The sequence below is a fragment of the Bos taurus genome, chromosome 6 (genome assembly GCF_002263795.3).
Source record: "Bos taurus isolate L1 Dominette 01449 registration number 42190680 breed Hereford chromosome 6, ARS-UCD2.0, whole genome shotgun sequence".
In the NCBI taxonomy this organism is placed as follows: Eukaryota; Metazoa; Chordata; class Mammalia; order Artiodactyla; family Bovidae; genus Bos; species Bos taurus.
In genome coordinates, this window is record NC_037333.1 from 59,834,143 (window position 1) to 59,848,102 (window position 13,960).

General features: G+C 42.5%; 1 protein-coding gene across 18 annotated transcripts in view; it reads right to left on the reverse strand.

Moving 5' to 3' along the window:
* APBB2 (amyloid beta precursor protein binding family B member 2) overlaps nt 1–13,960 on the reverse strand; it is a 384,026-nt gene that overhangs the window by 122,389 nt on the left and 247,677 nt on the right. For 14 of the 18 annotated variants that reach the window (XM_059887472.1, XM_059887475.1, XM_059887478.1 and 11 more), the window contains 1 exon segment: nt 1,255–1,463. In XM_059887472.1, coding sequence (XP_059743455.1) covers nt 1,255–1,463 — 209 coding nt within the window. 18 annotated transcript variants of the gene reach the window in all.

Here is a 13,960-nt window from a genome sequence, read left to right on the forward strand (position 1 = left end):
AATGGGATTTGCTCTGGGAGTAGGAATATTATGCTAATAAAAAAATTACCCAAATTGCCCAGTGATAAGCAATGAAATCCTAAGTAGCTCAGTGGAACTGAAGCAGGTGTCTGATCATCAGGGCCCCGCACCAACAAACTGAAGCCCCAGTCTATTAACAGAGGGTTATAGCTCGCCCTAACCGTTACTTGAAAGATGGAGAGTTTAAGGCCCAGGTGGAGTGAGTGAGATGCTAAAGCCCAGTAACAGCAAGAATGTGGTTGGAATGTAGGTCTTCCTGCCTCTTAGAGAAAAGTAAGTAAATAATGGAAGATGTTGTTTACTTTTAAAGACAGGAAGGGCAATAATAGCAGCAAATATGTAGAGAGGCTTTTGGGTAAGAGATGCAGCTCAAATTCCTTCCATGTCCTCAAAGTAAAAGAAAATATGTTGTTTAAAGAACAAAAGATTGTGGTCAGAGAAAAGGCAGAAATGCCTGTGTGTCAGGAATCAAACCTCTTTTCTCAAAAAAAAAAAAAAAAAAAAAAGCCATTACTTAACTGTGACCTTTTCCCACTGTAATTCTCTTGAATATTTTGTTATCAGGATTCACAAAGGTTCACTGCAGGAGTTTCTGTATTAACAACTATCATGATGGAATTTTTTTAATGCCTCAATTCTTTGTTTAAACATCAGATTTCTTCCTCAGGGATAGAACAAATTTATGCTGCTAATTATTTCTAAAATAATGTCACTTCTGCTAAATAAACAGATTCTCTTTTTTTATTTCTTATTAGAAATTAAGCATTTAAGGGTTCTCAAGGGTTATTCCTGCAGACATTCTCTCCTTGCAATCAAATGAGCCCAAGGATATTAATAAGATGTGCGGTAATTATAACACGTCAGGCCAAGAGACGTTCTTCCGTGTGTAAATATTTTATGGAACCAGCACTGTGAAGCGGCACCTACAGAGTGAAGTACTGCCTCAGTGAGCCCCAGGGAATCTTAACCACTTCTCATTAATCAGCCTCTCTTACTTTCTGTACCTGAAATGGTATTTAAAGAGACCAAAAGCCATTAAAAAATAAAAAGATCCCTGAAAGATGATATTAACACTATTCACGAAAAGGAAGCATTTCAGAGGTTTCAAATGCAACATGCGTAAAAATTGGAAAGCTTACCTTGATGACCTGTTGGGGCAGAAACAATGAGTCTAAAGAGAAATCACAAGTTACATCCACTCTACTAAGCCATTAAAAAGATACTCCATTTTACCTCATTCTCTGGGGTGGGAGATGACGTTACAGAACTAAGGGACCCTTTCCTAGAACCCTGAAGATCTGCTGGGATGGAGACAGGGCGTTCCCACTGAGTCGTCCCTGTTGGTATGTGCCAGTAATAGGTCCCAGCGATGTCGCTGATTCTCTTCCAGCCAGGTGGCAAATCTGGATCAGTCTGAAAGGAGTGGTCACTCCATATATCTGCTGGAAAATGGAAGAAAAAAAAAGAGAGAGAGAGGGGTTTTATTAAAAGAAGAAACAACTACCGTCTTCTGGTTTTAGTTCCAATAGTCAGCAGAATTCCATGGGCAGATGTGTCCATAGCCCAAATGAGAACTAAAGCCATCCTACAAACACCAAGTATGCTAAGAGGGGGAATACAGAAAGGAAGAAAGAACTGGAAGGTTGACGCTTGATAACATGGATGTAAAAGGACCCATTTTCATCACTTTATAGTTCCAAGGACCCTATGAACAGGCTAACGCTCCATTAGTCAGAATCAACTACTCAAACAAAATTTGCAAGATTGCACACAAAATCTACTGAACCCCTTTGTAAAGTAGTAAGATTTACTGTTTGGGATTACACATCCAGCAATGAATACAATTCTTATTTTCTTTGCTTTCTGGATGAGTTGCTGGATTTATGAGTACTGCACTTTGCTTTAATAACTCCTGCCACTTGATGGTAAACATCTAAAGCAGCATGCCTTTTGTAACACTCTGGAATTCCAAACTGCACACAGAAGCTTCCCAAAGAAGACAGACTGATAAGGCCTCGGAATTCAAAAAGGAACTCTAAAAAGAGACCAGTAATGTAAATACAGGAATGAGCGTAGTGTGGAACACAACAGAGAATGGCAGGGACTGCGGCAAACGGGTGAAAGTGAAAGCTGCTCAGTCATGTCCAACTCCTTGCAACCCCATGGACTACACAGTCCATGGAATTCTCCAGGCCAGAATATTGGAATGGATAGCCTTTCCCTTCTCCAGGTGATCTGCCCAACCCAGGGATAGAACCCAGGTCTCCCACATTGCAGGCAGATTCTTTACCAGTTGAGCCACAAGAGAAGCCCAAGAATACTAGAGGGGGTAGCCTATTCCTTCTCCAGTGGATCTTCCCAACCCAGGAATCGAACCGGGGTCTGCTGCATTGCAGGCGGATTCTTTACCAACTGAGCTATGAGGCAAACCAGTAAGCATGTACAAAGTCCAAAGGCCTTTAAATTCAAAAAATAATTCTTTAGGCACTGTGTATATGTATGTGTGTGTGGGGGGGGTGGGGTGGGACAAATAAAATACATCTACTGGGCAATTTCTGCCATCTCTGGACCATATCAATATTTTATTAGTTTACTGCATAATTATTTGCTTTTAAATATCTCATTTTGGGCTTTCTTATAAAATGGGCTAAAGTACTACAGAAGAGAGGAGAGAAGGGGAAGCAGAGTAAGAAATCCATAGAGTGAGAGGCATGATGGAGAAATTGCAAGCAGCTGGATGAACATACATAGGTAGGAAAACATAATCAGTTTGCACTCTACGTTTGGGGATCACTTTATTCTAAGGAAAGGCCCTTTCCTACGTGGTCATTCATAAGAGGCTGGAGCCAGAACAGCAATTCAAAGAAAGTAGGCTGGCCTTGCCCTGTGCAAATGTCACCGCATCATGTCACTGAGACTGCTACCGTCGCAAGATGAAAAAAAGAAGCCAAACAAAGAAGTTGATTAAGATGACGGCACAGATGTGCATTCATGAGGGTGTTTGGCATCCCAGCATTTGCTTTTCTCATTTAAATCTGTCAGAGGCAAAACTGCCGCTTGTCTCAAATTATGATGGAAACTTCCCCTCCCCCTACAGGAAATTAAGCATGATTAAATAATTTCAAGTTACCCAAATCTTTCACAAACCACTCGAAACAAATATGTGCATACACTCCTCTGTCTTGTCTCCTTGTTAGGGGCTGGGTGGGAGGGCTGTTTCTGCTGTTGTTTTATTGTCAGTATTTCAACGAGGATGGGAAAAAATACACAGGTCTTGGGATTCAGTTGGAGAAAACCCTACCAAGGGTGTCCCCTTGTCAAATTCTAGCAGCTCACAGACAACAGGCTCAAGATGGAAACTAATAAAAGAACAAAAGGAGGGTGTTCGTAAGCATTTCTGTGGTTTTTAAGGTCCAAGGGCCTGAATTTACACATGTCCTAGCTGTCTCTGCAGCTGGGACACTAGCATGCTTGTAGAATAGCTGTATACCACGATGAACAACAACGCGATATCATGTCAGACCAGGGAGAGAGACCATGGTCAGCAGCCTTTGAGTTTGGCTGTCTGGGGTGATGGAGAGGGGCCTGGGGCTACAGGGCAGGAATTGCGCTGTTCTGTCTTCAATCAGACCTAGTCACTTATATTTGGTTAAATGCTGAGTTTCTGCTGACATTTTGTTGGAATAAAAATTCAGTTCGGTTCAGTCACTCAGTCGTGTCCGACTCTTTGCAACCTCATGAACCGCAGCACGTCAGGCCTCCCTGTCTATCACCAATTCCCAGAGTCCACCCAAACCCATGTCCATTGAGTCGGTGATGCCATCCAGCCATCTCATCCTCTGTCGTCCCCTTCTCCTCCTGCCCCCAATCTTTCCCAGCATCAGAGTCTTTTCAAATGAGTCAGGTCTTCGCATCAGGTGAATAAAAACTAAAAGAGGGTTATTTCATTGCTAAAAATTGATGATGAGATGATGATGGAGGAAGTGAGGTGGGAACATTTACAATACAATTAGCAGTTAGCAGCTCAGAACCATTTATAGAATCCGCTCCACATCACCCTATACTGGTTGTAAGGAATGTAAGTCCCGTGAGGGCAGGCAGACATCATCCCTGTCATGTTCACCATCCTATTCCGAACACCTAGCATGGCAGGTGTTCAATAACAATGAGCCGGATGAATGGTGGAGAGATGGCAGATGGATGGATAGACAGATGGGGTAGACAGAAGAAAGGAAGATAGGAAAGAAGAACGAAGAGAGAAGGAGGGAGAAATAAGTGAATAAAGTCCCGAATGATGGGAATTGAACTTGGCACTTGGCAAAAGAGGAATTCTGAAGAAATCATTTCTGTGCAATTTCATAACACTGAGCAACTTCACAGAGTACTCCGGAAAACTAGCTTCTAGTTAAGGGCAAGGTCTACTTCCTTTGATGGTGTATATGAATGTTCTTGTGGACAAAAAGAAATAAGATATGATAAACTGGGAAGAGTTCTGGGCTGGAGTTGAGATTTTGTTTCTTTTTTCATTGATAGGTTCCAAAGGAATAGTAAGAAATGCGCTTTCTGAGGCGCCTCAGTGCTATTACACTTTATTTTGTTTAATCTTCAAAGCTCCAATTTGCTTAGTTCTCCTATATAAAACTATGTGCACATTTAAGTAAGTACCCTGGACCTTATTCAATAGGTCAGCGGTTTCCAAATGTTATTAAATTAGGAGGAGGGACAGTGTTGCTGGCAGGTGGAACTCCAGGCCTGTCCAGAGTCTTTTGACTGTGCACACGAAGTCATTTTAGTCGTGTCCGACTCTTTGTGACCCCACGGACTGTAGCCCACTAGGCTCCTCTGTCCATGGGATTCTCCAGGCAAGAATACTGCAGTGGGTTGCCATCTCCTTCTCCAGGGGATCTTCCCGACCCAAGGACTGAACCTACATCTCTTATGTCTCCTGCATTTTGGCAGGCAGGTTCTTTACCACTAGCGCCACCTGGGAAGCCCCTTTTGACCATAGCAGCACCATTTTTATCTCTTTTAAATATTGGTCTTGTTTGTATGATTTTCCTTGAAAAAACAGGGATCAGTTAAAGCTCACATCAATCCCACCAGAAGGCAAGGACGATGCAGCCAAGATAGGAAGCCAGGCTTTAAGGCTTAAACCCAAGTTCTCTTAATGCTGCCATGAGGTTCTCAGGGGCTGGTAATGACAGCACTGTTAGTAAGAGTAAAAAGTAACAGCCATGCTGACATAGTCTGTGGGCTGACTTACCCAGCTCCTTTACTGCAGAAGTTCATGGAGTGTCCCCTGTGGCCTTATGAAGGATACACTATTGTTACCCCGTATCTAAGGCCAGCGAGGACAGCAGTTTGGTTTAAGGCCAAGGGGTAAACTAGGTCCCTATGTAGAAATGGCTGCTATTTTTTCAGAGACCTGAGTAAGATCAGTTATAGTCAGCTTGGGGGAATTCAGAACGTGAGTAAATAGGGATGGGACAAAAGAAAGAACACAATGGCTTCGAGTCTGAGGCCTGCAGACCTGACCAGGGTTACAGAGCTGGTAACTGAGCCCCCCAAGACCCACCCTGCAGCCTGGGTACATCAATGCCAGGACACTGCCATTGCAGACTTTGCATAGGAGTCTCCCTCCTTTACTCCCTCATTAAATCTGCAACCAGTAAACTCAGGCCACCTCAGCTGGTCTGTGCATCTGCAGCCTCTCCAGTTAGAAGCCTGAGCTTCAAATTCCACTCCCAGACACACGGCGGAGGCTGAGATCCCACCTGTTTCGCCCTCCGCCCTTCCCTACAGGATCTCACACCTAAGAAGCTCTATGGTCTTCTGTCCTGTCATCACTGCATCCCTGCCTCTTACTGAAGGTGCTTCAAGGAGACGAGGTTCAGTGGTAGGTGTGGAAAGGTGCAGGTGTCCTTTCCAAGTGGCCCACTTCACTGTGTGCAGTTCTGTCCCAGAAGCAGGGCCTGCAAGTCCGAGTGTAAAAATAGCAAGGCTGAGAGCCCCAAGAAAGGCCCTCTTGTGCTGGTAATCTCTTGGGCCAAGAGCGATACTTGGCATAGGAACAAGGGGCCTGTCTGTGAGCAGCAAGGACCCGCCCCTCGAGCCGCCTTGGGGCGCCAGTGCGCTGGCCTGGCTCCACCCCTGCGACTGGGCTCTCCTCCGCAGTTGGGTCTGTGAATGAGGCAAGCCAGCCTCTCCTCACCCTCTCCCTTGGGCTCACTAGAGGAACCGAAGGGTCAAATGGAAACAAATGAGCATCTAGCAGCAGCTGGAAATTTCCCTTTCTGCTCGGGAGGCCACAGGAAGGAGGGATGGGTGAGTCGGGATTCTAAATTTGGTAACGTCTACAGCACAGAGCACAGAAGTCTCCCTCTGGTCCTCTGAATGGCCCTCACTCCCTTCCTCGACAGCTGCTGTGTGCCCAGTGCCTCAGTGTGCAAGGCAGGGGGTGAGGGCCTTGCGAACAGAGGAGACAGATGAACTCCTTCCACAAACATTTCCTGCTTACTCTGTACCAAGCATTGCTCCAGGGCTGGGGGCACAGAGGTCATCGGATAGACCTAGCCAGACCCTGCATCCGAGACCTGGGTTCTCAAGCATCAGTCACCTGGAGAACCTGCTAGAACACAGATCGTGGGGTGCCAGCCTCCCACCCTCCACCCCCACCCCAAGCTTCCGACTCGGTATCTCTGAGGTGGGGCCTGAGAATCTGCATCTCTAACAGTTCCTAGGTGCTACTGATTTCACGCTGTTGGCTTTGGGAACCAGACTTTTTAAGAATGACTGGTCTGGGAAAACAAAAGGTAATCATTTTTATCTACCAAATCCCATCTGACTGCTGGCCTCAGAAAACAGAAAATGTGAATTATACTTCATCATTCTTTCATTCACCCACTATTCATGCATTCTCTTGTACAGAGGGACTCTACTACATACCAAGCACTATTCTAGAAGCTGAGAATACAGCAATGAATAAAAGAGGCAATTTAGGGATACTGGGATCAGTTGTCTGGTGATGGGCTATTTGGTAGGATAGTCTAAAGAAAGAACAATGTCACCTCCAAACAGAAGGGACTGGCCTTGGGAACAGCATTCCTGGAAGAGGGAACCTCAAGTGCAAAGTCCCAGTGGCAGGAAAGAGGCTGTCATGTCATGACAACAGAAGGTCACGTGAATGAGAGATGAGTGGTCCAGAATAAGACTTAACTCCATAAGAGCTAAGAATTCACCCTCTATGCGAAGGAAAACTCGTGAAGTTCTCGTGCGGTCTGTGTTTTCAAAATCAGAAGAGCAATCTGCACAATGCTCCCATTCTTGGAGAAGAAAAACCTCTCTCTTCTGAAGTCTCAGCTGCAGCTGCTGCTGGCTACTCTTTCTGAGCAATGTTATTCCCAAAGGAGCCAGGCTCCTAGGTCCAAACTGCTGTATATGAATTTAGCGTTAAAACCGTTCCTCTGCTCACCAGTGGTCTGCTTCCACTGCCCCTCTCTCGCTCTCTTCTTCTCTAACTCACTACTTAGCCCCTTTATTTTTTCTGGACCTAAAACTTTGTTGTCAGGAAAGAGCAAGAAGGCTCTTCATCCCCTCCAGCTTCATCATTGACTTCTGGCGACAAGAGCACAGAGCCAGGACTCCAGGTCAGGATCATTTATTATAGGTTTGCTGAGGGTTCCAGGCAGCACACGGAGGCTGCTTAGAAGATGGTATGAAACTGTCCTAAGTCAAAGGAACTGGCAAAAATGATGACTATGGAGACAAGGGGATGAGCCCCAAATGCCCCAAATCTGCGAATTCTCAGAATTCTGACCTGCTGGCTTGCTGGACAGAAGGGAGGAAAGCTTGCTCCAAACAGTCTCAGCGCTTCTGCTCTTTCTTATATTTATTTGCAGGGCCTATCTAGGACTCGGAAGCATCTATCACAGCCTCACAAAAATTACACATTTTATTCCATTGAGCTTTCCCATGGTTGCAGTCTTCTGACAGCTCTAATAAAACGCTGACAGTTTTGAGAGTGTTGATTTTCTAACTCTTTCTCCTATATTTTCCTTTAAAAAAGTTAAGATTTTTTAATGTTTTTGAAATAGGGAGTTCTTTGTAACTGAGGATTTTCCTGTTAAAGATTCTTGAGTAAATGTTCCAAGAACTCACAGTTTAAACAGTTCTTAAATTTGGGCCTTGTAATACTACATACTTTGTGTATTTTTAACAAGTATTTTGGCATAAGCTCAACACAATATTTCTTAATTTAAACTCACTAGGGACATAAGTCTTTGCTAGGCTTACTCGACTACATTTGTTTCAAGGCTGTATTACTATTACAGACAAGAGCTCTGGAGTCAGTCAATAGCCTTGAATGTCAGCTCCAACGCTGGCTAGCCGTGTCATCTCAGACAAATAAATGGCTTAATTCTAATGGCCTGTCTGCTTACTACAACAGAACTGATGACAGCTTCTACCCCATACAGTTGATGTGGGACACGGTGCTCAGCACAAAACCAGGCACGTAATAACCACTCAGTAAGTCTCGGTTACTAGTCGCTATTAATTACTTCATTCAAATGTGGCTTTCGGGGAAAAGACTCTGGAAAAAACACATTTTGAAGTGGCATCAACCACAGTGTACTTCACTGAAAAACTAAGATTCCCAAGAGTCTGCATCTACCAAATGTGTTTTTTTTTTTTTTTACTAAAAAGGTAGTTTTTATTTAGATCAAGAAAAGTAGATGAGAGCGTTGGCCACTCACATGTCCATTCAGAAGCAGAGCATCACATGAGGACACACTGGATTGAGTTTGTGGCATCTCTTTAAACAGCGTGTGGCTGCTTTATGCCATGCAGCTAGGCCATTAAAGAAGTGAAATGAAATGAGAACAAAATAGCTTATCAAGTCTAAGTATTATTTCAGGCACCCTTCTTTAGAGACTGCTCTGCCTCAGGTCCTCAAGAAGGTATGCAAAAGGAACTGATCTCATGATGGTGGAAAATAAAAGGGAAATTATGCCGCCCTGTTCACAGACTGTTAACCAAAATCAAAACAGTCAAGGGGACTCTGCAAAGACAAATTTAAAGATGAAAGGGCATGAGATGTAAGTCACTAAAAATTATCCAGAGGGAAAACTGGTATTTGTAAACACGAATTCATCCATTCACACCTATACAATACATATGATTGAAGTTAATCATATGACCTGGCTACAGAATACTTAAAATATCATAAGAAGGTCTCATTCGACACACTTACACAATAAAATGTGCATTTCTTACAAATTATAAAAAGGGGTATTAAAATTTTAAGAAATGAAATATAATCTAAGAACACTATACTTCCTTTTACAGTGTGCACAAAGTACAAAGTAGCATAATTTATAATCACTACTGAGAAGCCCCAGCCTTAAAGTCCCCAGCCCTCTCCAAAAAAGTAAAAATAAAACATTAAAACTTGAATTTTAATTTATATTTATATAAATGTATTTATAACTTTACTTATAGGTTTATATTTTAAGAAAGCTACAGGCCATTGTGATAACCTCAATTTTGTTTTTCTAAGAAGCACTGGGAAACACCAGTGATGAAACCAATGCAATCTTCAAAATTTTAAAAGTTTAATGACAATACAAAATGGAGAATGTATGTGGGTGGGCATGCTCTTGAATCAACTTGTTGGGTGATTTTAAAAGTAAAGGTTACAGCATACATAAAATTGCCAGGCAGGTTTATCGCTTTTTCCTCCCGCTGTCTGACCACTTGTGCACTGAATGGCAGCAGTGCCTCCGGTTCAACAGCAGGTGGGATTATTCAGGTTTGGCAGGACGATCAACAAGTCAGCCCTAACATTCTTTGCTTTCAAGTTTGGGCATTTAGTGCCTAAATACAGTGTAATAGGGATATCTATGGTCAAATGATTAAGCAACGGTGCAACAACGGTCAGAGAACGTGTCCAGCTGCCATGCCAGCAGTCGATCCAACCACACACCTTCCTTATTTGATTATTATTTCACAGTGAGCAGCTGCAGAGGAGAAGACAAACATCCACCTCTGGTGGCAATCTTTCTTTGGCTTCCATTCAATGAGACAGACGCAATGACGACCAGCACCATACTCTTTCAAGGTAGACAGGTCTGAAAGTGCATTAAATAAAGCCCATTTTCCAGCCCTCCACTATTCTGGCAGGGTCTTCAATACACTTTTCCCTTAGAGCTGTGGTCCTCTTTAGGCTGATGACAAGAGCACTGATGACAAGGTGGAAGCTATTCCAGAGGCTGCCTAGACCAACTTCAAGGTCACTGTTACTCTAAATGGTGGCATGCAAGGACTTGACTTTCTACATTAAGTACTAGGACAAAAAATGATTAGGGAGAAACTACGAAATTGACAGAGTATTTAACAACAAACTATAATCTGGTCTTTTGCCCGCAGATTAAAAAGGCAAACTGAGGACTTCCCTAGTGGCCCGTGGTTAAGAATCTGGTGGTCCATGCCAGCAAAAGAGACACAGATATAAAGAACAGGCTTTTGGACTCTGTGGGAGAAGGTGAGGGTGGGATGATTTGAGAGAATAGCATTGAAACATGTATATTACCATATGTGAAGCAGATGACCAGTCCAAGTTCGAGGCATGAAACAGGGCACTCAAAACTGGTGCACTGGGACAACCCAGAGCGATGGGATGGGTTCAGGATGGGAGACGCATGTACATCCGTGGCTGAATCATGTCAATGTATGGCAAAAACCACCACCATAGTATAACGTAATTAGCTTCCAATTAAAATTAATTGATTAGTTAAAAAAAAATCTCCCTGCCAATACAGGGTCCATGGGTTTGATCTCTGGTCTGGGAAGATCCCACATGCCATGGAGCAACTGAGCCCTTGTTCCACAACTATTGAAACCTGTGCACCCTAGAGCCTGTGCTCTGCAACAAGAGGGGCCACTGCGATGAGGAGTCGTCATACTGCAAATTGAGAGCAGTCCCTGCCCACCACCACTAGACAAAGCCTGCATGCAGCCATGAAGTGACCCAGCACAGCCTAAATTAATATATATATATATATATATTGTAAAGCATGCTGAAGTGGCTGCCATCTTTTCCAAAATCAAAATCTATGTGTGGGAGCACACAGAACTATGCTCCCATAGATTAAAATGTGTATATTTTGTTTCTGATATAAAAACAAAAGCAAGCACTTCTAGAACACTACAGAATTTTCAAAGTCCTGTAACTAACTTAATCTCATTTGATCCCACACAATCTGAGAAGACAGGTACAGGAGACACACTATTCCCATTTTATAGGTGAAAAAACAGATTTTAGCAAAGGCAGAGAATCTGGTTGTCATCGACAGTGGAGAAATCTCAGTGCATTTTTTTGGTTTGCGAACCATTCTATTTGTTAGAATTTAAAGGTTGTGTATTTTTACACAAGTATTTTTAAAGGTTGTGTCCTTTAAAAAAATCAGCATAACTGAAGTAATCTGTTCAGTATGCCTGAGTGGTTAGTGGACAAGCTTTCATATTTGATGTAAAATGTAAAACAGGATTTTTAGGCTATGGATTGGGTGGGGGAGTTAAGAGAGAAATGTTTTTTGGAGATTAACTTTTAAAATACACATCGTAAAGGATCAGGGTAAAAGCTGTTCTTTTATGACTCCTCTGAGATATTTGTTCTCTATCTAAGTTAAAAGAGAATTTGAGGCAGCTTATAGAAAAGATAGAAATATATTTGAAACAGTAAAATAATATGAGAAAATAAGAGCCATGGAGTTGAGAGGAAATTTAATTTCTTGCCCCTAAAATTTACAAAGTTTTAGTTATCTAATAAAAGAAGTTTACCGAAAAGGAAACTTTTCCCCAAGCATCAAATCTAAAAGGAACTTAGCATGTGGTAAACAGCACTGGAAGTAGAAAAGCAGTAAATGATTTGGCTTCACATTGCAATAGGTGGTTTTATTTTCTCATCTTGTTATAAATTATAATCACAGTATATAATAGGTAATTACGTGTAAATTTTTTAAAATAGTTAAGTGGGCAAACTATTCTGTATCTTCCTTTAGTCCATGAAAGCCTGGTGTCTGGGTCTCCCAAATAAGGTAGCAGACACTGCAAACTGTTAAATCAGTTCTGAGTGTTTTCCTTCTTATTGGACACTTGGCCATCCAGAATACATTTCCCAGCCTCCCATGTAGCTAGCTATGGCTATGCAGGTTACATTCTAATATTGGGATGTAAGTTCAAAGACTGTATAGCAGCTTTTAAGAACCTTCTTCATAAAATAGTTTGCAGGCACATTTCTTCTTGCTGTCTGGAACAGACAAGCCTTCTGAGACCATCAGTACACTGGCTACCCCCTAGGGATGGTAAGGCCAAGGAACTTGGGTTCCTGCGGTCTTTGTGTGGAGCAGAGCCACCACATCAGTGGACTGCTACTACCAGGCTTCTATGTGAAAGGGAAGTACATTTCTATTGTAAATAAGCCACTGTTATTTTAGAGTTTTACATTACTAACAGCTGAAGTTGATCCTAACTTATCCATTTAATGGCAGGAGAGTGGATTCCAGACCTAGTACCTAGGAAAGAAACTAGTACCAAGGATTAGCTTTGCAACCCCATATTCAATACCAAATTTACAGGCATATAAATTATAAAGTTGAGTTCAGAAACCTAGGATCCTGACTCCCAACTTCTTCAACATTTCCCAAACCGTCTACTGTTGGAATATAACTTCGTTGGTCATCATTCATTCATCTTCACCACCACCAGTACAAGCAAGCATCTTAACCGTATTTCCAACTCTTGTAAAAATACCAAAGGCAGACTCTATATTGGGTCTAATTTATCACAAACCTCAAAACAAGTGTCTATCAGGATTCAACCAACCGCAAGCAACATTCAGCCATCCATTTGATCCAAGGCTTTTGATGCTTTGATTTGTACCATCCTCCTCCCCTACTTTTTCGAATTCTAGGTCAGGAGAGAAAAGCAAAGATTCTCCAGGGAAAAACAAAATGACAAAACCAATTAGCTGATGCACACCTGTGCAACAGCTTGGTTTTTCTTTTCCAACAAATGAAAGAATGGTACACAGAGCTCCGAGTTTCTCAGAGATGCTGAGGCTACTGGCAGAAAACAGGCAGGGGTATTTGTGGATCCCATCTGCCAGAGATGCACGTGTAGAGAGTGTCATTTTTTTTACTCTTCTCAAAATAGAATGTAGCATAAGACAATATTAGATATTTGGGCCAAAATTCCAGGAAAGGACAAGCAAACATAAAAATTATTCTCAGAAACTTCAAACAATAAATTATTGCCCACAGTTTAGAAGGACTTCTTTAGAGAATAGGATGTGGAACTGTTTGGTGTTAAGTTGTGGGTCCTCAGTAGTAAAAAGTTTAGAAAAAGTGTCTAGAGATGCTGTTTATCACAACAGATCAAAGTTCCTTAAAGTCAAGATCAAGCTTGCGCCTCTTTTTTTTAATCAACCAGTGTACCACAAACATGTCATACACACAGTAGGTATGCAGTGTTAGTTTTCTGAAGGTAAGTGGATGTAGCTAGGAGTGGCTCCCCTTTTCCGTATCTTATCCTCTGAAGGACTTCCCTGATGACTCAGTGGGTAAAGAATCTACCTGCAGCAGGAGACACAGGGTTGATCCCTGGGTTGGAAAGATCCCTTGGAGAAAGAAATGGCAACCCACTCCAGTATTCTTACCTGGGAAGTCCCATAGACAGAGGAGCCTGGCAGGCTACAGCCCACAGGGTCAGAAAAAAGTCGGACACAACATAGCAACAGGAATTTATCTTCTGACACCCCAGAGGCTGCTGAGATAACAACTATATGAATGAGATCTATAGGAAAGGAGAAGACAAAGAGAGAAAGGGGGGAGAAAGAAAGGGAGGGAGGGAATATGAAGGTGTAGCCTGTACCACTAAGCAG